Source organism: Cinclus cinclus, chromosome 2, assembly GCF_963662255.1.
Source record: "Cinclus cinclus chromosome 2, bCinCin1.1, whole genome shotgun sequence".
NCBI classification, from domain to species: Eukaryota; Metazoa; Chordata; class Aves; order Passeriformes; family Cinclidae; genus Cinclus; species Cinclus cinclus.
This window is the reverse complement of record NC_085047.1, coordinates 17,738,998-17,762,671: the sequence shown is the minus strand read 5'-3', so window position 1 is coordinate 17,762,671 and position 23,674 is coordinate 17,738,998. Positions and strand designations below refer to the sequence as shown.

Below are 23,674 nucleotides of genomic sequence, written 5' to 3'. Positions count from 1 at the left end.
TACTAAGCCAAAACTGTAACCCTAATGGCTCCAGGGCAGGAGCACTGCTGCAGGGTGATCTACACAGGGGAGGATATGGGAGGCAACAGGGACTGTGGTGTATTTCTGCACTTTGTGTCAAAGTACAGCTATCATGGGGGGAAAGACAGGCTAGTGGAAAAAGGAGTAGGAAAATAGTGCAGAGGCAGTTTTGAGGAAGATCTGCCACTGCTGCTCAAAGAGCTTCTTAAAACTGGGCTTTTCTTGTCTTCTGTTCATTTTGAACAATTTAAACAGTTTAAACAATTATTCAGGTTTCATATTTCTTTGTCTCTCTTCAGGTTTTTGTTAGATCCTATTATGTTGTTTTTGCACTCTGTGGAAAACCAATACTTTTAGTGGGCAAAATGCAATTTTATGAAGGTATTATGACATAGGTGTTATTAACTGGCCATTGTTGAATAAGACATCACTAGATTATGCTGCAGACTTACGAAACGTGAGGAATTGTCATTTCTCAGGGTTTTGGCATTTCCAAAAGCTTCTAGGGCTGGGTTTGCTTGAATGATTTGATCCTCCAAGGTTCCCTAGAAATCAAGGTTGAAATACTGTTGAGAAACCTACAGGCCACAGACTAAGATGTCAGCTCTAGCTCAGCCATGCATTTGCTTAGAGTGGAGCCTCTGTAGCAAAGTGATTTATTTAGCCTCACCCCAGGGGCTGCACAGTGTGAATGGCAGAACAGCGAGACCATCAATCAATTATGAGTGCTTAAAAGGCCTCGAATATTCTGCTGCTCCCTACTGTTTGGCTTTGTAGATTTATATCTTGTGCCATCTGCCCAAGAAAGAAATCACCGAGTGTACTGCGAGCATGTGGGGACACCTAAGGAGACAGTGACAAGCACTAGAATGCATTTGATTTAAAAGCACTGGGAGTTTGTAACATTTGGGATTTTTGGAGATGAGAAAAGCTTTAACTGTTGCTCGCACAGAGTTCAGTTTGGGAAGTGAATGACTTTTCCTGACGGGGCTTCTGGGATCGTTCATCATTCACTTGGGAACCACACAAAGTGAAATGCTGGGGCTCATGGCACATCTGACAGAGCCTGACACCAATTCCACGAGGAAAAAAATAAAATTGCAAAGCTGATGACTTACCCCAGTTTTGGTAGCTGGCTGTTGACAAAATAGGAACACAATGGAGAGAAAAAAAGAGAGACAATGTGAATATTAACACAGAGAACAACACAAAATATAACAATTAACAAGGTTAGCTGTCTTGTGTAAACCAACACACCAGCAGTGCTTTTTGAAGTCTTCAAAAAGCATGTGTGGCTGTTACTTTGCATTCACCATACACCACAATGGTGCAAAAACAGATATTGCAGCTAGAAGATGTTTCATGTAATTCATCAAGTCAGGCTGCATTTCATTTTTATTATCATCACCCATTTTTTTCTCCCAAAATTATCCAAAAGATCAAGTGCAGGACAATCTTATTTCCTTGAACTTGTCTCTTTGCATTTACACTCTTTCATTCTTGCCAACTAGCAGCAATCTCTTTTCTCTGTTCACTTAGTTGGTGTTTTGGTCAATCATAGGACATCTCCAGAGCAAAACCAGGTAGATTTCTGCAGAAGAAGTACGAACAACAAGCTGGGGGTAGGAGCACCATTGTTGCATGACCACAGCAGGTTTTAGATAAGCAGAAGCCTCAGGAAGCTGGCTCTGCACAACTCAACCATTTGTTAGGAAAGCCTTGCAGGCCTCAGGAGAACGTGTAGTAGAGTTTGATGACGTGAGTTCTGCGCACAGACTTGAAGCATGGCTGAAATTTTGGCCTTATAAATACAGTTCACAGGGATCAGTTAATTCACCACAAAAGAGCACTGAACCCTTCAAGTGCAGTGAAGCTCATAGCAAATAAGCTCATAGCAACACAAGATAAAAAGCAGCATGAATACAGTGTTCACTGTAACCTTAGAGAGCACTTATAAGCAGAACAGCACTTATCCAAACAGAAATACAGAAAAGCTGATTGAAAAAATGTCTTTTGTCAAAACAGTCCTTTTTTTGGTGGACAAAAAAGCTTTCAATGAAACAGACATTTTGATGAGAAGTTATAATCCTAGTCTCTTTGAAGACTATTTTCCATTTGATAAATATAAAATTTATTATTCTTTACAGTCTCCCCGTCTCTTTTGACTAGTTTTAACACAATCAGAAGGACATTTAGAACACACAAAAACTGAAACTTCCAGGAAGAAAAGATAAGTGGCAGCAACAAGCATCTGTCTAGAACCAGAGGTGGTGTTTCTGCCCCATCTGGAGTATGGTGCGTTCAAGAGCATGTTTCTCTCTTGGGAAGAGCATGCTCTCAGTACTGCAGACTTGTGAGGTTGGTTGTACACAAGAGAGAACTCTTGGGACTATGAAGTGAGTCAGCCACCTGCAGACTTACATTCTTTTTGCCACTTTCACCCAGGGCTGCCACTGTGGCAAAGTACTGGATGACTCGTTTTGTGTTGACAGTCTTGCCAGCGCCGGATTCTCCACTAGAGGAAGGGAGAAGAAAACAAAAATATTGTTCAAACAGCTGCAACTCATCCTTTTAAACCCTGTCCAGCCAAATCCCCCCTCAAGGCTGTTCTCAGACTCACTGACACTGGTATCTGCAGCCTGTTGCTCAGACATTTCTGTGGAAAAACATAAAATTGACTGAATGCTGAGGTGCAGTCCTACAAAAGAAGTTCTTCATACAACTCAGCTCAGAAGTCCTGTACAAACCCACGCTACTCTGAGCTTCTTTAAGGGGCGTGAAGTTTGATTACCAACACCCAGACTAACTCTCTGGGGTATACATGTATACAGCTAATGAGCTAGAAAAAGTAGAGGGAAGCTGCAGTAATTTGCCAGCATTACCTAAGAGCACACGTAACTTTGTAGAGACACCCACGTCTCCAACCTTTCATGCTTGCCAGTAAGCATCACAACTCCTCTTTTCTACCTTGGTCATCTCCCCCTCTTTTGATTCATCTACACAACACTCTGAAATATAACTTTCAATGAAAGTAACCACACTGAACAGAAGGAGTCCTCTGTGTCCAAAGAGGACAGCCACAAGAAAGGCCAATCCTGCAAGGAGCAGTTTTAATTGCCTGCTGAGTTGTTTTCATGCCTACATGTAATGTTCACCAGATGGGGATCAGAAACGGGACAGGCTCCATTAAACCTTTAGCTACTCCTTTCTCAGGGAGGCCAAGCTAGCCATCAGGTGGCCAAATTGACAGTTACTCTGTTGCAGGCAATTTAGCTGAAATTTTAAGAGTCAACTTGCATTTTATCAGGGCTTTTTTCTTTCATGTTTTTCACAGCAAGAGAGTCTCAAATCAGTGAAAAAAGAACTTACGTGATCAGCATAGACTGATTCTCCCGATCTGTGGGGCGGAAAAAAAGAAAAAAGAGAGAGAAACTTAGTAGGGTGTACAAATCCCTTATTGCAATTGCAAATGAGCACCAGAATCAGTCATGCAAGGACAGGAGAGAATCACATGAAGCAAAGACAGAAAGATAAAAACTGGTATAATTTAGAATGATTTCCAGAAGTGCAAGTTCCAGCTCTGCCCTGAATCCTTCTCTTGTGTTTTGCTCAAATTGGTATTAAATACCTGTCAGGTGTACACATTCATCTGTGTCTGGAAAACTGTAATAAAGAAAGTAATTTCCTGTTCTGAAAACATTTATCTTCTTACTCCTGAGTGTGTCTTTGCTCATGTCTGACCTTTCTGCTCCTGCAACACTAGACCAACCTAAGTAATTTTGCTCTTTTTTCACAGGCTCTTCCCTAAATTGCATGTGTATTCCTTTTCAGCTGGCCATGCTGCTGGAACTAAGCAGCCTGTTGTCCTAGCCTAATTGCCTGATCAGAAACAAGCATTTATTAGAACACTCTGCAACCCTAATATATTATTAATAAAGTTCAGCAAATGCTAAATCATGGCAGTTTCCCAAGTCATTGCGCCTAAATTCCTCTTTTCTTTTTATAATTCCAGTCGTCACGGCAGGCTACAGATTGAGCAGCCTTATCTGATAGAAGAACATCTCTTTGCAGCCACACACACATCCCCTCTGCCCGGTGCATTTTGTCCCCCCACAGCTAAGGCACTTTTCCATTTTATTAGAACCAAGCGTCAGCAGGATGTATTCTGGTCCAGTCTCTTTTGGACCAGGTGTGAAAACATTGCTGCTGCCCTCTGCTGATAAACTCTGTTTTTTTTTTTCCCCCCCAGTAAGGCGAGGGTCAGGGCGAGAAAATTTCACAGGGAAGTATGGAGTTCTCTGCCACAGGGCTGGTGTCACAGCAGCGGCTGCGACACTGCCGCAGGTCAGGGTCACACCGGCAGGGTGCTCGCAGCATCCACAGGGCTTGGCTCCACCGGCCTTTGAACGCACACATCTTTCATCAGCATCGTGATACAGAGTGGAGACCGACTGGAGGTTTGTTCCTGAGTTCGGGAAAGTGCCAACAGACCTTTGGGACCTGGCCCCATTTCTGCTGCGAGGTCATGGATGCACTCGGGTCAGGCAGCTCAGTCTGCGCACCTGACAGCCATAGGAGCAGGCAGGGCAGCTTAGGAGCAAAACAAGTGTACGGAAACGCACGCACCTATAAAATCATCACAGACTGCCAGCCCCTGCTGCTTATGGACCATCTCCACATCTGTCCTGTGCTGCAAAAGCTGTCACACAGCTCCCTCCGGCACAGTGCCACCAGCCCGAGGGGGAAAGCGAGCAGCGGTACTCACTCCGCAGCATGTCGTGGTACGCGTTGTCAGCGATGGAGAAGATGTGGGGGGGAGCCTCCGAGCGCCTCTTGCCTTTGTACGCCGCAACAACCTCCGACTTGTAGACTGGCAGCCACTTGTAGGGGTTTATGGTCACGCAGAATAAACCCGAGTATGTCTAGAGAGTGACAAAAAGCCAGAGTGAAAAAATTCACTCACGTGGTAAGGAAATAAGTCTTGGTTAACTGAGCAGGATGTGGCATTGCCAGCTGCTGATTTAGGTTTGAATTCTGACTTGAATTTCAGACATTTTATGAATTTCGGAAGATACTGGTTTGCTAAGCGACTTCGTATTTGCAATTCATACCAAAACTACAGGTACTGAACAGTTTTCAAAAGCAGAAAAGTGTTTTTGAGGTGTCAACCAGAAATGGAAACATCCCATTCAGTAAAACAAAGGAGCAGCAAATAGGCTTGCATGCCTGATTTTGTGGTTTTGTTCCCTTGTGCTGCTCCATGCGTGTTGTTTCCTCTTGAAAACAGACATTGCAATGGAAAGTTACAGCTTCCCTGTTTGAACTCCATTTTCAGGAGAAGAAATAACCTCCCATTATTAATTTTATGCAAGAGCTTCAAGAAAATTTCTGGTGGGTGTTCAAAGAGAAAAACCACTTCATAGTGTTGTACCCCAAAGCTGTGGAACCTTTTTCAGCTTTTGGGGATGCCAGGTTGGTAAAAATCTCATTATAGTTGCTCTCTGAACAATATACATCAGTACTCTGGGACCTGGTCACTCTGAGGAAGAATGAGCTTTGAGTTGTAACCCCAGGCAATTGGTGTCAGCTGGTAACTTTTCAAGTACTTAGCCCAAATTGGGGCAATATCTTCAAAGAAACCCAGTTACCATATGGGCACTATCACTACATGCACATAGATTATTGAGCTCAATTAAGTTCTAAAAGTTTTAGGTGAAATCCAGGTCCCCTCCCCTAAAAATAGCATTAGGACATGCTCCTGAATGGCCTTTGCATGAATCCTCTGCCCTGTTTTCTAGCAAGAAAAATAATACACTCCTACCAGTAAACCAATTAAGGCAAGATGCCAGTTTAATTTTCTACCTATACTGATCTGCAAACTAAACTATGCTTTAGGCCCTACATGTCCATACAGGGGTTATTAGAAAAACATGGAAAATGTTTGACAATCAGAATTTAAATGGGTAGTGTTGGATTTACTCTTGTGATGAATACCAAAACACAGAGCAAGGATTGGCTGGAAAACCAATGGATTCCTTTGACTGATTTTAAACACAACTGAATGCAGCTGAGAGCAAAAAAAAAATCCCCGTGGCTGGCGTTGACATGGATTAATATAGGAAGATGGAGAATAAACTGGGTCTCCCCAACACCTTGACTTGAGAAAAATGTCCTCCAACACCCCTTTCCTAGGTGAGCAAGCAAAACTAAGGAGTCAGGCACCATCTTACTCATTCAGTTTTGTGTCTGCATTCAGCCAGCTCCAGGCAGCATCTTTCTTGAGGTGAAGAGCAAGACCCTCACTTTTGTGACTTATCAGAGTTGTAAAACGAGCATGAAGAGCACAACATGTTCACACACAGTGGCAGCACATGAAAAGCAAGTTGCTAAATCTACCCGTGCAGTGGTCCTTACATAGATCATCCAGTTACTGTAGCGCTTCCTCAGGTTGTACAACACGGACGCCTCGTTCAGGTGGGTCAGCATAGACATGTCCTCGATCATGTCAAATTTTGGAGGGTTCATTGTCTGCACATCATCTTCTTTTATAGTCATGGTCTGCAAATACAAACAAATACAGCAACACTGGAATACACTGAGATTCTCTGTTGCTTCATACACCTTATGGTAGAAAACAATTTTTTCCCCCAACAGAGGGAAGTTCTCCAGGCCTGAGTATGTGCACGTTGTATTCCCACATGTATCAGTAGAATGGGGGAAGGCTGAGATGATAAAAGAAGCACGATGCTATGGCTGCAAAAGAAGCCATGAAATTTGGCTAGAGCCTGGGTTTTTAGCTCGGCACCAAACCAGAACTGGCTGGTTGCAAACCTCCAGTCACAGCCCGCCCCTGGCTGTGTGGTGGCGATGCTCACCCACCCGTCACTGCATTGCTGGTTTTCCCTTGGTGTTATTTTGTGTGTTATCCTATCCTGAGCTGGCATCAGTTACCGAGGCTTCCCATTCACAGCCCATATCATGAAACAGGCAACCGAGCTGAAATCAGGACAATTCTGTAGCTTGCAGCTCTGGCCTTGTTAGTGACACATCAGACAAAACCAGTTATGTACCCTTCCATCCGTTGTCTGCACAGTCACTTTGCCTTCACTGGTTTCTGTAATTTCAGCTTCAACGTAAGCTTTCTTTTCATCAGGAACCCAACATTTCTTCTTCCCTGTGAAATTGAGAAGACTGAGGGTTTGCAGCCTTGCATTAAACAGAAGCACTGTTCCTAGCTAAGTGAGACTGCTGGATTACTTTTTCTGCAGAAGTAACACAAAACCTCTGGGATTGCAGCAGATTGGCAGTGCTGGGAATCTACATGATGAAGCAGAAGGCATAGGGCTCCCAAATGTTGTCTTCCTTTGAAACTACTGCTCGGCTTCCTCTAGATCCTTCCAGCACAAGGTGTCAAAATATTTCACAAATGCTGGCTAAGCCTCAGCCTCCATGGGAAATCCATAATCATTATCACCAGTGTGCAGATGGAGGAACTGAGATGCAAGCCCAAATTAAGGCGTTTGCTAAAAAGTCACGCAGAGAATTTCAAACTGCTCAAAGAATCCAGCCCACATTATTTGACTGCCAGCTATCAGATTTAACCTTATTCCTTCACATTCTTCTGAGATTTATGCTGAAAAACAGTAATATTAATAACTCACATTGAGTTACATATATGCCTTTTTAGAGTTTGGAGCAGCTGCACTAGACTTTAGGTCTTTAGTTACACCAACTGTTGTGAATAGTGAAAGGCCACAGTTATTGATGTATTCACACTTCCTACTAAACCTCAGGGCTCATAGAGACCCATCTAATGAAAAAAAATTATGGGGAAATAAAGTTAACATCACATTATTATACAGGCAGAAACATCAATGTCTGTTGTTTTGATCTAAAACCGACAGAGAGATGATTCCACTTGTAGCAGCACACTACCAATACACCTTGCTTCTAAATCTAGATAACACTTACTTGCCATAGATTATTTTTGTTTTTGACTATCTGGGAGTTATTAATAGCTTTGCAGAATAAAGGAACCCAAACTTGGTTGAGCCGGCAACCTCCAACAGCAACAGCACAGCAGTGACAAGGGAGGCTTTGCATCCTGCTTTGCTCTGCATTTCTTTGACTGCATTTGTGTGTAACCCTTACCCCACAGAACCAGCTCCTGGCAGCACAACGTGCTGTGAGCCTGCAACTCACCATCGAAGGCAACAGTCTGAGCCTTCATCAGCTCCTTTTCACTCTTCCGGAGGTAGGGAGCAGCCTCCCCAAACTCTGACATATCGACCATCATCTTGGCAAGGGTTCAAGGTGGCACAGCTCACAGAGGAAAAAAGGCACCCAGTCTACCAAAGAAAGAGGGGGGAAAAAACCAAAACAATTGTCTATTTTATTTACAACATCAGGCAATATGAAATGCTCAGTATAACATGGCAGGTGGCTGATCAAAGGCATGATTAATGTTAAACACAAATACCTAACACAGATTTGGGACTACATTGCACTTTTAGTTAAACCCTTCCTCGGCTCAGTTTATTCAAAGTCAGACAGGTCTTGAAGGGTTCTAAATATCAACATTGGTCACAGTTATCTCTACAGGAGGATTTTGTCTCTTTTTTTGTGGTACATACGGTGCTTAAGAGCAGGAGGGACCACTTGAAGCTGTGATTTTAAAAAACCACTTAGCAGGGGCCTCTTCTGGCCCCTTTCAAAATTGCCTGGAGCAAAGGTACGCTCCCCCAGCAGGTCTCCCTGGGGCTGTGCCACTCAGCAGATTCAAGCACCATCCCAAGCGGAGTTTTCTGGGAAACAAGGAGTGAGTCTTCACTGCTGCAAAGCTGCAGGGATGGATGCACCAGAGCTGGAAACAGTTCTGCTCCCTACGCTTCCCGGACTCAGGAATTGGCATGCCAATACAAACACGACTAACATGTCATGGCTCTGGGAAGTCCTGTTCTGGTGCAGCTTTCCAGGCTGCTGCTCCCTCTGGATTCACCAGGCTGGGCATCCTCCTGCAGCAGGGCTTGGCTGAGGGCAAGAGGCTCTGCAGAGCTGGTGCGGGGGCTTCACATGTTTTCAGATTGCTTTGACTTTATCAGTCCAGCTTAATACCTACGCTTGTTTTCTCAAATGACAAGGGCACAACGTTTAGGAATCTGTTTTCATTAAAGACAGGGCAGGAGACATGGGTCTCAGTGAGACTCATTGGCTGCATTTGTACTACCAAGTAATTGATTTGTTTTGTACAGTCTAAAATGATCAAACAGATATGTTGGGGGCTTTAATTTTCTTTAGTTTTGGGATTTTTTTTACAGACACAGACATAAATAGACACACACACATAAACTACCCAGCCCATTGACCAGAGAAAGTCTAGAAGAAGTTCCACTGCTACAAGTCTGGACGCTACTTGACTACTATTTAAAGCTGTATAAGTGACCCTCAGGTTAACATCTTCCCTTACTGTATTTACTCTGCAATATCCAGGGCAGCTGGATACATTTTCAAGACCTCTATCAAGACAGACACTGTAGTCTTTCAAAATGTAATTCAGTTTATTTCTAACAAAATCCTGGTAAAGATAAAAACTCCTCATCAACCAAGGCAGCTTTTTTTTCAACATGTTCCTCCTAGGGAATGCAAAGCCCTAAAACAGCAGAGTTGCCAAAGCGTTACATCCAGCCCTCTCCCACTGCTGCAGTAAAAGCTTGATACCTTCTGTCTTGTTGCTGTAGAGCAAAAATTTTCTTTCTCAGAACTAGCCTTAATATTTTCTAGATTTTAAAGTATTTTTTTAAACCTTAATATTTTTAAAGATTAAGCACCTACATAAGCATAAGTATCACTAATTATTTTAACATCATCTGAACTGACCAAAATTCCCAGCTGGAGACACAACGCAATGGCAGAGCCTCTCTCTCTCTCTCTAAGTGTGTCTCAGGTCTAGTGGAGCAATGAAATTACATCAGTTCAGACATTTAAGCAGAACAGCATTAGAGCACAAAAGTGTCATTTCACATTAAATGTGCAAGTGCCAGAGGGACCTCTCCAGTGTTAATCTCTAGGACTCAGGGCAGGCTCCCACAAGTCCTAGAATACACTAAAGTGCTCTGAATCACTTTTGTGTAGCCTGGCTCCATTTGCAGACCTCCTAGGGACAGCTCCTCAGCTATCACCTCCTTATCTCTTCCTTTTCCCCCCTCATGTTCAGGGTGGACCACTACAGCGAGCGTGTTATGGTGTAAAGCAGCATCCTGGCAGCTGGGAGAGAATCCCTTTTCCTTCAGCAGCCTGGGTGTTTGGAGTTAGGGCAGAGGCTGGAGCCCAGGCAGCACACACTTCGGGGTGCAGAGAACTGAGTGAGGCAAATCCATCGGCAGATACAAGAAGTGGGAAATTCTGTTTTTTATGGATGCAAGATTATTTTTAAAATGCAGAATAGTTAGGAAAGACAAGGCTAAAGCTAAAGGTGCTCCTTTTCCACCTGCTGTAGCTAACAACAAAAAGAGCCAGCAGTTGTATATAAGCTGTGGGAGATCTTTGAAAACGCTGGCTCCCTGTGGAATGCTGATATTGTTACACAAAGTGAAGTGACGCACCCAGGACCAACACTTTGATGGTGCAGCCAGACTTGGAAAAAAAGGGACCTTATCTGTCTTTGCTGGAGCTGACTGTAGCATTGAGGGCAGGCAGGGATAATGCAGTAGAAACTGTGGTGGCACCACCTGGCCTGGAAAGGGAGCCCAGTAATGCTCCAAGGCATTGTAACTCAGGCTGAATAAAGAATGCCTCCGACCAACAAGCTGCTTAAAATTGCAAAGTGCATAAGCCACCATCTCTTGCAGATGACAGAGAAGGCAAAAAGATGACTTGCAGGCACTGGCTAATCATTTCACTCAGATGCATAATTACAAGGGACCTGACACTTCCCTAAGTGGTTATTCCAGCTGGTTAAATGAATGCACTGATGTTAGAGAATAAATATGTAATTGCTATTTTGCCATTTGAGAAGCATCTTACAGTGACTACCACAGGCTAGGTGTTTACTGATACTACTGCTAAAACTTTAAGTCACATGAAAACCTTAACCATATAAAACCCACGGTAGTGTTAGAGCACAGCACCCACACTTAAAACTGAGAGAGGTTGGTACTCACCCCAGAGAGGACACAGAAAGTGTCACAAATCTGCCTGCTCCAGACTTTATATGCCCCTATCTCAAGGTCACTGCTGATAACTGTGTAAAGGCATCAGCAGTTTTCCCTCATGCCTATATTTGTCCGCCAGATCCCAGCTGAGGAGACAATGCCCAAGGAGGGGACACATGTGGCTGTGCCCTGACGAAGGGGGGCAAGAATGTCAGGGGGGGAGTGGAACCTTCAGTCCCATCCACCCCTCGCCACACCATTCTTGCTCCATGACTTCATGGAAGAAGCCTTTCCTGTTTCTGTGTTTTCACTAGGACAAGCACTGTTTTCCAAGTGCTTCAGAACTTAGTCACCATGGGCTTGTGGGTGAGTGTGTGTGTGTATGTGTGTGTAAATTAAGACTACTCTATTCAGACTCTGGGATATGAAAATCAAGGCTTTTTGAACCAGGAATAAGTGATTATTAAGGGAATTTGGTTATGTGAGCCGAATTCCCTTCAAGCAACAAGGCTAGGATGTGGGTTCTCACATCCCAGCCAAGGACTTTAAATCCCTTTTTGGGCCCTGGGAGTTCTAAAGCCAAGACTATAGGCTCAGGTTTGGAATACACATGGGTTCCCCAGTTTATTAATAAGGCAAGACAGGGAAGAAATCTAAGAACGCATTGATTCCTGCCTGGAAAGTGAATCACAGATAAAGAACAAAGTAAACATCAATTTTGGTGAGTCCTTTGCTTCAGGAAACTAATTTATGAGTCCCAATTTAGGCAATGTCTGGCCTTTTTATTTTAAACTCATTTTTCCTGTGAAACAAGCACCATGAGTAACTCAGGTCTCATTTCATTGCAACCCATAAATAACAAAACAACTGACACAGATTGATTTGCTTGTACCAGCATAGGTAGATATATAGGTTTCCTTTGGTTCTAGCATAAGCTGAATATAAAAGCACAAAGGAAAATAAATACTGTGGATAATGCTTGTTGGCCACAGGGGAAGACAATATATTTGTGCTCTACAAAACTCAATTCCAGGGAAGCAAGGAGGGAGCTTATCCACAACTTCACTGAATTCCTAGATACCCACAGGAACAAGTGGCTTGGTTTGTGACCAGGCAAGAAGGAAAATGTCTGCATAGTGAGTCTGCTATTTTTAAAGCTGTTATGCTGGTGACTGGACAGGGACAGGTTGTACAGACAAAGTTGGTTTGTAAGAAACAGGAATTTCTGGAAGTGATAGGCTCAAAGACAGGAGACTAATGTGGCAGCTCTGAGGATCTGAGCACTTTAGTAACTTGGTATTTTTAGCATTTGGGGAATGCAACCAAGAGACAGAGAATCACTACTGCTGCGCTAGAGACATGCTCACCTCCAAACAGACTGGAGAAGAAAATGCTCTGCTAGGGAGCAGAGTTAGGGGTAAAAGCTAGGGATGGAGCTTTCCATCCGGGTCTGGAGTCATCTGTGGAAGGAACCTGCGCTGGAGCTGAACACAAGCAGCTCGTGTCACGTTCTAGAATTGGACTGGCTGTCACACTCACACCTGAATTGCTGAATTTAGAGGTGTTTGGTGCCCTGCAGCACAGATGTGTGTTGGTGTCGGATCTAAATCACCATCTTTTTGCTTTATATCTGGCAAAAAAAGGTAAGGGAGGTGGTGGTTTTGGCTGCTGAGGTGAACAGTGAGTGGTTGTGTAAACTCAAGCAGATGCTCCTGATCACATAATTTGAAACAAGGGAAATCACAAGCATCCCCAAGATTTATGGACATTGTTAATCTGCTCTGATGGCTGAGAATATGATTAGTTCAAGCCATGAAGATATAAAAAACTGATGCTCTCTCCCTCTTGCTCCTCTCTCACATAGCCAGAAGCTTTACTTCTAAACACAATATTGCTGTTTGCCAGCTATATTGCTTAGAAGAAGCCATCTTCTTACAAATACACTACTATCACTTACATCTTTTCTGTTCTGCAAATATTCAGCTTTCATCAGTCCTGCATGAACACTACAATCTTGCTCCCACGCCTCCCTTTGCTTTTTTGGGGTTGCAAAAAACTGTTTCCATAGCTAATTCTAAAGCAATTTCAATACTTGTGTTGCTTAGAGAGGGACACAGACAACCAATTCAAACATAATCAATTAATTTTCTTTGCTAGCCTGATGTGAATGCATACTGCACATTAACCCTGCCTTTCTGGAGTTTATTTGATTTCTCTTAATATGAAACAGAAATTGCAGCACATTTTTCCTAGATTAAATTTGTAGCAGAGACAACCAAAGACATTTGTCTTTTGCAGGGGCTACTTTTAGAAAGGTTAATGCTGGTCACTGTTTCTAGGGAAACAAGGGTCTTTGATAAGGAGCTCTTGTGACTAAACTATTTTTAATAACATTACATATTGGAAAGGAATGCAATAACATTTATCAGCCCTTGACAGAAGATAGTGTCAATATTGTCTAATATAGAAAAGTTGTAAAGGCTCAGCTGTGAACCCTCTCTATTTTCTTAGACAAAAAGATCAACCAGCTGGCTGGGTTTTGACAAAAGCTGGCCTTTATACTACTCTTAATAAAATGTTTACTGTAATAACCTGGCACTCATGAAAAGCAAGATCAATGAGAGAGGAGGACACCAGTTCAAGATACAGATGCTTGGAGAAAACATCTTTGGAGTCAGGATCCTCTGGGATCTGGACTATCGCTCTACGAGATGCATCTAAAGAGACTGATTGTTTACCTCAGGGACTTTTTTTGGTCACTGGTCCCCGCTGCTGTTGCACTCTTTATTTAAAAAACAAATGGGAAAGAACCAAAATGTCTTAGTTGGATGAGAAAGTTCATCCATCTGGGAATAGTTTTAGGAGAAGAAAGGTGCTAACATCATACCCTGGAGCAAAACCAGGCCCATTCTGTACTAATGATGCATTTTGTCTTGTGAGGAATTATGGTTTAATTCCTCAAGCTGTTGATAGCCCAAAGAGAAACTGGAGGGGGAGAGAAACTTAGATTTAAAAATAGCAGAGTTGCGCTCTGCTACATCTCTTAAGGATGAGAAAATTGGCACTGAACAGTACATTGAAAGTGCGTTTATGACAGCTAGATTCCCAGTATTAGACCAGAGATTTTCAGGGATCTGCCAGCCTTTGTGCTCCCCCTGCTGCAGTGCCCGTGTTCGGCCATGGACACACATTCCTGCAGCATGAAGAGGTATCAGGAACATCTCTTTACCTTCCTTTCAGCAGCACCATTTTAAAAGCTTTCCCTCAATTAATTCTTTGCTGACAGCTGCCGCGTGGTGTGAGAGTAGAACGTAAATTTAAATCTCTCTACGGAAAGCGTCTGCTGTCATACAAATACGCCTGATGAAATAATTCCTAAGCCACCAAAAATGTTTTAAGTGCCTTTTAAGCCACTGTAATCCATGATCTACTGCTAGCAACATGCAAACCCCTGACACCTCTTCCCGTTTTGGACAGCGTGGGGTCAGCAGACCCTGCAGAGCATGAACCCTCCAAACCACAGGAGTGCAGCCGATCTTCCCAGCTTGGTCCCGAGCACAGAGCTCCGGGATGCAGCGGCACTCTCTCCTCCCAGCCCGGCCTGGGACAATCAACATTTCAGAGCTGTCACTGCTGCCTCTCCCCTGCTGACACTCGATCATTACGGTATCTTAAGAACGTTTAGATAGGTCAGGTTTTTAATGGGAGAGCTTGGCTGCTGGGAGTGAGGCTGACAGCCTTTCTTTTGAGAGCAGATTAACAGCGCGGATAAATCAATCTCAGACTCAGACACAGCCTTAAGAAAAATAAGAAGATGAAAAAGGAGCCTAGTTAAATAAATGGTCTCAGCTCTTCGACTCTGGAGATGTACCGGGGGGGAGGGAAAGAAAGCTTTTGTCATGTGCCTCGTCACTTTTCTTTCTCCAAATTTGACCGCATCTCCCACTCCACCAATGCCCTCTGTGGGAAGTTTTCCATCTCCAATGATCTTGAGCATCCTGCCCTGCCCATCGGGTCAGAGATTAATGGCATGTTTTCAGAATTGCTGCGCATCCTTTTCCCAATTATCACATAGCCTACGTGCCATTAGTGAATTTTGGGTTTCCCTGTCCCCCCCGCCCCCCCACCTTAAACTAACTACTCTGCATTATGCATAACCACTGGGTGAAGGCAGGGGGTTAAAAGCACTAATAATGCATATTGGCAGTTCAGGTTAATCTTTTGAGTATTCATTAATGAAGCATTTGTTTGCATAGCACGTCATTGGAATTACCGTAGTCCTGCCACCAATTCCATTAAACAGTCCTGAAGCTAATAGCAGAAGTATTTTAGTCTTGATCAATGCAAGGAAAAATAGAAATCTTCTAAGCGTCTCTCCAGGGTTTGTATTATGCAATCTGACTTCAAAGACAGAGCACTTCATTAGCCTACTTCAGCCTCTGACTATGATGCACTCTGTCTGCTCAAGCAGCCTGAAAACCACATTTCCATTTCAATAGGCAGCACTGTCCTAAAATACTCCTAGGTCTTCAGACACAACATATCTTAGCTCCTGGTGCCAAGCTCCTGCAAGACAACTTGCCTTTCTTTTGCCTTTTTTATATTTCAGCTTCAAGGATTCAGAGCCTGTTCTTCAGGTATGGGTAGGGGTGGGTACAGCCCTCGTTGAATGCCTGGCTTTGGTGCTGTGGAAGCTTATTTTTCAGAGGAGCTGAGGGGAAAAGAACTAAAATATTCATGTCCTTTTAGACACAGGAGGTTTTGTGATTTTTCAATTTTTCACTGCTCTAATTCCATGAGTCAGAACTCGACTTTCAGTCAAGAATTGTTTGCTATCTTTTGACTACCTTATGACAACTGCAAACTACACTAAAACATGCAGAGACAGTTTAATTGGTGAAACAATTGTGGGGATACTTTATTAACTTTGCAAGTGCTGATGGAATAAACCCAATGTGGTTGGCATGATGCTAAATTGTGGGAAAACACTGCAGGAAGGAGACTGAGTGAGTTTTTCAGCATTTAAATTTTGTAAGCAACAAAAAAATACTATTTCTTTCCAAATACAGATACACTGTGCTGGTCACCTCTTCTGAAAATTCAGCCAGCAAAGCTTCTTGAAATATTAAGGCCAGTTTTTAAAGAAAATCTATTGCCAGGAGTATTATGTTCTGCCTGAAAAAGCACAAGTCTGTGCTTCTCACATGGCCTAATATTTTGATGCTTTTTGTCAGCTGAATTTAAACACCTCCAAAAATGGACACGACATCCTTCTCTCCAACAGCAATATTCTGGAGTGACTGGCTGGTGTGTGCATGTAAATGTATATATAGGAGAGACACACATATATATATTTATACATCTGTGCGTATATCTAGACATATCTATAAATATATATATACGGACTTACAAATGTGAAAACAAGTTTATTTTCTAACCTCTCCCTTCCCAGCCGTGATGCTCCACACTCACAGCTCAGTGCTAGAAAAAAACAGCCTTTTCCTTGGGACATCTGCAGAACTGACCCTGCCAGTGCTGCTGTACCACAGCTGAGCTGTGGCACACTCCACCCTGCTGTGCTTCCCTGATGCTGGAGCTGAAATCCTGCCCCCGGCAAACCCCCCCGAAGTGCTCTAGCCAGGCTCAGCCTCTCCTCTGCACAGAGCTCTCCTATTTTGTGCGACCAGCACATCATGTCTAGCCCCAGGCTAATTTCTGGAGCGACACAGCGGGGTGAGATGGGAAAGGGGACAACTGTTTGGGGAGGGCAGAGCCAGGAGTGGTGAGATGACAGGAGTTATAGGAGAGAGGGCTGGTGAGGAAGGGCTGTGCTGGACCACCCAGAGGAACCTATGGATGGATCCCACTGGAGAAAGATTGCGCTACATACCTAGCCCAAAATACACGGAGACACCGTCAGTGAGACCAGACAGGCATTGCCTTTGAGGAAGACAACTAATTTTATCCCAACAGTGATAAAGCTGCACTTCTCAGAGCAGCAGCTGAGATGCTAGTGAGGCTACAGGAACAACTCTCTTCTAAGTCACACTGGATCCCCAGCAGCAGCCAATCCTGTTGTAAGAGAATTTACTTGAGTTGATTTTAATTATATTTTTCCCTCTCCTCTCCTCTCCTCTCCTCTCCTCTCCTCTCCTCTCCTCTCCTCTCCTCTCCTCTCCTCTCCTCTCCTCTCCTCTCCTCTCCTCTCCTCTCCTCTCCTCTCCTCTCCTCTCCTCTCCTCTCCTCTCCTCTCCTCTCCTCTCCTCTCCTCTCCTCTCCTCTCCTCTCCTCTCCTCTCCTCTCCTCTCCATTACACACTTTGTCTTTACAGAAAGAGAAAAAAATAATTAAGGAGATGGAACAAAAAAAAAAAATACCAGATCATGTACTTTAGGCTTCTTGCACAAAGCCAAAGTATCTTCCTGTATATAGTTTTAGGCACTTCAGTCTCACCAAAGGTCTAGAAAAGGGAAAGAAAATATTAACATATCCAGTATGATGATGCAAAGCTAGATTACTGTAAAAATGCCGAACAGGAATGGAACACATGCCCTGCCTCACTGGGCCCCTCTGAAGCTTCACTTTAACTACCAGTAGCTCAGTAGCATGAAAACACTAAAGAACTCATTTGACAAGACCACCAGCCCAGCTGAGTGACTCATTTTCATCATAACTCACTCAAAAGAAAACCTTTAATTTGGATCTGTGCAGCCTGTCCCACAGGAACTTCTCACCAGCAGGTCCATCTATTAAATCTCTTCACCAACAAAGCATTTTGGAACAGTCTTGTTTGAAGCTCTGTTTATCACCCTGTGGGTTGTTCACCTCGCATTTTCAGATGCCATTCTGCAGGTCTGGTGGTTGTGCCTTGCTTCTGCTAAAGGAAAGAATGAGATGCTAACAAAAACTCCCGCAGGGCAACAAAATAATATTTTTGTTTATATAGCTATAGAAACATATATATCATGCTTTAAAAATCAACCTGATATTTTCCTGAGGATCCAAATTTACAGCAGGAGGCTAACTGGAAAATTTGATACAGAACTTTGAGAAAAATGTGGGCAATTTTTGGGTATGAAAAGAAAAGAAAAGAAAAGAAAAGAGAAAAGAAAAGAAAAGAAAAGAAAAGAGAAAAGAAAAGAAAAGAAAAGAAAAGAAAAGAAAAGAAAAGAAAAGAAAAGAAAAGAAAAGAAAAGAAAAGAAAAGAAAAGAAAAGAAAAGAAAAGAAAAGAAAAGAAAAGAAAAGAAAAGAAAAGCTGTATTTTTTGAATTGGATTATTCTGCCTCTTGCCTGTCAAGCAATATGGTCCCGGTAGAATCTCTGGTTCTTCTTGTACTGCATTTGATGAACAGGGATTTTCCAGAGCAGAAAAATCTCCCCTGTTTTCATCACCCAAATGTGCACCAAAACCACAGAGAAGGAACTGCAGATCTAAGTCCAGGTGATTTCCATTGGATTGCCAGCATAACCTGGATGCCTACCTTTGTCCATTACTGACACACCTTCATAATTCAAGATATGTAAGGCATCCATGATCAGAAGGAGAATCAAACTAAATAAACAAACAGTGTGATGCAGGAATTACTCACACCTTTCTAGGAAAGGGAAACTGAGGAAAAGGTAGGGGCTACATCCATAATGAGGCATTTAGTTACAAGTTGATTACCTTCAAAGAAGGACAAGGCAGTGTATTCAGGGTCATGCTGTTGGACCAGGAGAATTGTCCAGGCAATAGGGCTGCAAGAATTTGACAGTGCCCTCAGAGCTAGTCCTAGTCTTTCTCAACACATGGGTCATCTTTGTCACACTTACTTGACTTTAAAGGTAGGAATTTTACATGTGTAAAAATGAATGGCAAGTTGTTTCTTACTCAAGTAGTTTATTCTGAATCAAGAATGAGAGGAGCAGATTTTAGATGCTGCCTATGTAAGGAGCAGTGCATTTATTGGCACTGTTGTTCCCAACAAAATAGGTAGATACATTCAAAGGCAATAGCAATGTCCATTATACTTCCAGTTACATTGAAGGGAGACTTGACTTACTCTTCACTGGACACACAGACTTGAGTTTTAGCTATTTGAAACAATTGGAACATTATCCTGAATGCACCTGAACTGCTTACAGTTTTCTAGTGCCACACTAGATGTCTGTACCTTGTCAGGTAAAAAGCATGTCCACTAAAGTATGACAACAGAAACAGCAGAATAGCAGAATATATTTCAATGAGAGAACTAATCAGAAAGCAGATATGTAGAGACCATCCCCCAGAAATAATAAACCAAATGACCTTTAAGACCAAGTCCAACAGTAGGCACCATTCTGTCCCATACTCATGCAATGCAGACAGGTCTTACTGATTTTTTCATAGCATGTGCATGTAGTTCAGAGTTCAAACCCAAATACTTCCTTAACCAGAAGGGACACAGTCTTTCAGACTACAGACTCAACATGTGTTTTAATGAGAGTTTTTAAAAAGTATGAAGCTTATAAGAGATTCCAAAAGGACAAATGAAACAGAACCTTCCACACTCTGCCTCTTCCCAATACCACAGTTGTTAGCAGTAACAATGTGTGACATGTCACATGGGGCTCTGCTGAGATGAGCTCCGCACCCCTGACCCTGAATCACTGATAAAGTCATGACATGGAAAAAAGGCAGCCTGAGTGCCTTCACACCAGCCAAGCTCTGGGACTCAGCTACGCCTGACATAATCCTGTTATCTCCTTTAAGTGTCTCCTACCACTGCTATCGGAACCAGAAATTAAGAGGTATTGGCAATAGAAAGGTATTTTTGCCCTGTGCTCCCTCACTGGATGGGGTTCCTGTCTGTGTCCCCCTGTCCAGTCCAGCACAATGAACTGAGCATGGGGATCATGGATGTGTGTGGGGCAAGGGGGCCCAGCCACGATGGTTGCTGGAAGGGGGGCATTCAAAGTGAATCCAAATCAGTCATTCAGCCACTCCTGAACAAATTCAGAGCATTTGGTTTTCCTTAGTGTCACCTCCTTTCTCTCCCTGCCCTCACCTAAGGACAAGATGGTCTAGGAGGTGACCCATGATCTTCCTTCACACCTTTCTCTTCTTGGGCTTGGGGAAAGCACATGGCACAAGGAGAACACCAACAGACCTCCTTGCCTGTGGTTTCACAGTTACAAACCAAGACAACCAGACATGGGCAGAAAAGAACAGCTAGCAGAGATTTGTTTCAAGCTTATTCCTCCTTAATTCATTAACGTCTTCAAAGATATCCCCTTCTCCCCAGAATGAACCCCTCACTGAAACAAGTTTGGACACTTTACTTGGTTGCTACTGTAACCTGACTAAAGATATTAAGCACTGACATAATTCATAAGATTCAGCACTTGCCATGTTTATCAGAGTTTCTTTGGAGATCTCAGATATCAAAAAAAGGAATCCAGTACTTGCCAAGAGAATATCTTCCTAGGCATAAAGGATTAGAGTCCCTAAATAAAAGAAAAGCTTAAAATTCTGTGTGAACTGATGATAAGAACAGATCATTAATATTAAAAATGCAAATACAGAGAGTATATATACCACCGTCCCACACCAATGGTATTTCTGATCAGTTAAGTAAATCCAGCTCAGCATTTATGTACTCAGCTTGAAGTAAAATATCAAGGGCAGAATAACAGGAATATGACAATGATGTTGCCTCCAATAACCTCCAACCAAGCACCACTAATCCAGGAAATTAAGAGACGAGAGAAAAAGAAACCCAACTGAATTGAAATAAGAAACATGCAGCTACAGCCTTCAAAAATTCTTTGTGTTGTGGCTCAGTGAGGACAGATTGTGACTAAGGCATCTGTTTGTATTCCTACGAGCCTTTTTAGAGCTGATTCCACCTTTCTGGATTCATTGCATGAGTAATCACTAGCATTCATCCATTTTATCAATTTTTTCCCCCACCCCTTCAGGAAGTTTTTATTTCAAAATGTCTGTGTGGAGATTGAATGAGAGGCACCAGCTGGGGCTCCTGTAAAAGATTTCAGTCCTTCTGAAACAGCAGAGTGCTATTTTAAGGGCAGAGCCACTGGAGAAGCATAAGACAACCAGCAGTCACCAACCCCTAAAGAGTCTGGCACCTGGTTTGCCTGACTGAAGCCTCACACAAAGCAGTCCATTCCACACGGGTTTGGCTTTTAATGTGGGTTAGGGCATTTTTTTTCTCTAAAGGGAGAACACTTACAAAGAAATGCTGGAGGGATCCTACCAGCACCAAATGTTCTCTGTGGTTCTCCCTAATTCCCAGCAGCAGGCAAAGACTCAGTGGTATGGGGGGACATTTCAAGCAGAAACATGCAAGCCACTCAACCATTAAGCCATTTAACCTTTAAAGACTAAAGTTAAGTGACACAGCTAATCCGCCAGTGAACGTCTGTGTGCTCTCTGTCTCCCCATAAGAGTGACATTCCAGCCACTGCAGAAGAGTGATGGTAAATTGCATTATTTCCAATTTCATGGTGGAAGTAGTTGAAATTTTTTAGGCTATACTCTAGAAGTAACATTAAATACAGCCACTGCTAATAAATTAGCTTAATTATTAGCTGATTTATTCATATACATGCAGGCAGAAGATTTCAATTATTTTTAATTATATGGAAAGTTCCAAGTGTCTTTTTTATTCCATTAAGATCATTCAAAACTCCGTAAAACCTGCAAACGCTTAATTCTTTAAATGACAGTTTTTAATTAATTTGATCTCAGGCTAATTAAAATATTTGTAGACTGCAACAACCTATTTAATTTTTAAAAGGTGAGCTTTTACATCTGCAGCAAATATGCTCTATTTACTATTGGGATTAAAGATCCAGCCCCTATTTGAAGTGCAAAACCCTCTTCAGCCTGCACAGTGGAATTACAAGTGACAGCAGGTAATAGAAGTGCTCCATTGGCTTGGGCTGTATGCTACAAACCATCTCTAAGTCCGCTGCTCCCACTTGCATGAAAATCTGGGCACTGGAGACAGGAACAAGAGCCTCAGCAAACCTTTGGTGGTAACAGCCTTGGCTTAACACCTCACCTATCAAATACTTACCTGTTTGTGCAGCACTGGATAAAGGGGGAAACCAATGGCCCATCTGACAGCCACCAACAGCCACCTGGCAACAAAATTTGCTAGGTACTCCACAGAACCTCTAACTTCACTGGGTAGCTTCAAAAAGTAAAGGCAAAGACTTTAAATTTGTAAGCAACAAAAATAAGGTTGTGGTTGTGCTACAGATGTCTCACCACCCACACCTATGTCTTCACTGATGATTTCTAATACCATTTCACACAGGGGAAGTGGCTCCAATGACAGCCCAACAATTCAGTGGCTGGCTGCAGGCTGGACTATGAAGCCAGCACAGTTAGGACTTGTTTTTCTGTACCCCAGAGCCCAGGCTTGTTTGCACCTCCATAATTTCCAAGCCAGTATCATGACATGCCATTTCCGCCCCAGCGGAACAACTTCCCCAGGGACAGAGGAGAGACCCCATTGCTGAAAAGTTGTAGGATGTGATTGGACCAGGTGCTATACAATCCCACCTAGGCTCCCTTTCCCATGGCAGGGTGGACCAGATATCTTTCCAGGTCCCTTCCTACCTGGGTTTCTATGATCTCCATGTTATATGATCACTGGGGCACAGAAAAGAAGAAACTTTTCTGTAGAGCAAAACAAAGGCTTAAGGAGGACAAAGGACCTGACCCCCACGGTGCATAGATTTTGCTGCTTTCAGTCTGTGCTGCTTTACAGGCATGAAAGTCACCAAGTCCTTGAATGGCATGAGCCAAGTTGGGTTTTCATCACGACACCTTCACACAGCTGCTGGCAGTGAGCTTCCTTCATATACAAATATAGCTAATGTATACAGTGATTGTTGGCTTGATTCCTCCATTTAGAGTGAGCAATGCATATAGTCATAGTAACCAGCTCCTGCCACTGAGTCCTCCTCTTCTGAAGGCAATCCATTTATACATGGCTCTGTCACATTTCTCCTGTTGGAAGAGCAGGAGAGGGAGTTCTGGATCTGCGGTTCTGCCACACACTGCAGACATGACAAGGAGTGACCTTGGCTATTGCTCTGTAAGTGGTTTTCCAACATGTCACATGAATCTGTTACCCACTTATCAACCCACTTGAGTCCGTGTAAACCAGCCAATATTCTCTTTCCTAGGCAGGGTTATTAAAAATGCAACATCAATATGCATCAATATCTCCAAACAAATTTCTTAGTCAAGGTATTAATAGCTCTAAGGTATTGGAAAAATATTTCCAATGAGTTCATGGAGTTTCATAGCAAAATAGGCTTACAGCTAACATTCACATTAGCATTTCTCCTGCCTAAAGAATATTGAATCAGAGGACATTTAGCTTTTAATGCTTTAAAGATATGAGCATGCCAGAGCCTTTAGCAAAAGATAACAAAATCCAATTTCACTTGTCTCGATCAGCCTTTGTAAGTGCTGCTACTCAAGTGCTGAACTCAAGTCCCAGAT

At 43.0% G+C, this 23,674-nt stretch overlaps 1 protein-coding gene across 2 annotated transcripts in view; it reads right to left on the bottom strand.

Moving 5' to 3' along the window:
• Nucleotides 1–8,317, bottom strand: part of MYH15 (myosin heavy chain 15) — a 42,414-nt gene extending 34,097 nt beyond the window's left edge. Inside the window, exons 1-8 of one of the 2 annotated variants that reach the window (XM_062515409.1) lie at nt 8,224–8,317; nt 7,092–7,195; nt 6,436–6,579; nt 4,787–4,943; nt 3,391–3,418; nt 2,431–2,536; nt 1,140–1,157; nt 474–566 (exon numbers count right to left, since the gene is read on the bottom strand). In XM_062515409.1, coding sequence (XP_062371393.1) covers nt 474–566; nt 1,140–1,157; nt 2,431–2,536; nt 3,391–3,418; nt 4,787–4,943; nt 6,436–6,579; nt 7,092–7,195; nt 8,224–8,317 — 744 coding nt within the window. The remainder of the gene's footprint in view (nt 1–473; nt 567–1,139; nt 1,158–2,430; nt 2,537–3,390; nt 3,419–4,786; nt 4,944–6,435; nt 6,580–7,091; nt 7,196–8,223) is intronic. The other variant, XM_062515410.1, reaches the window with a different exon arrangement.
• Nucleotides 8,318–23,674: the final 15,357 nt, after the last annotated feature.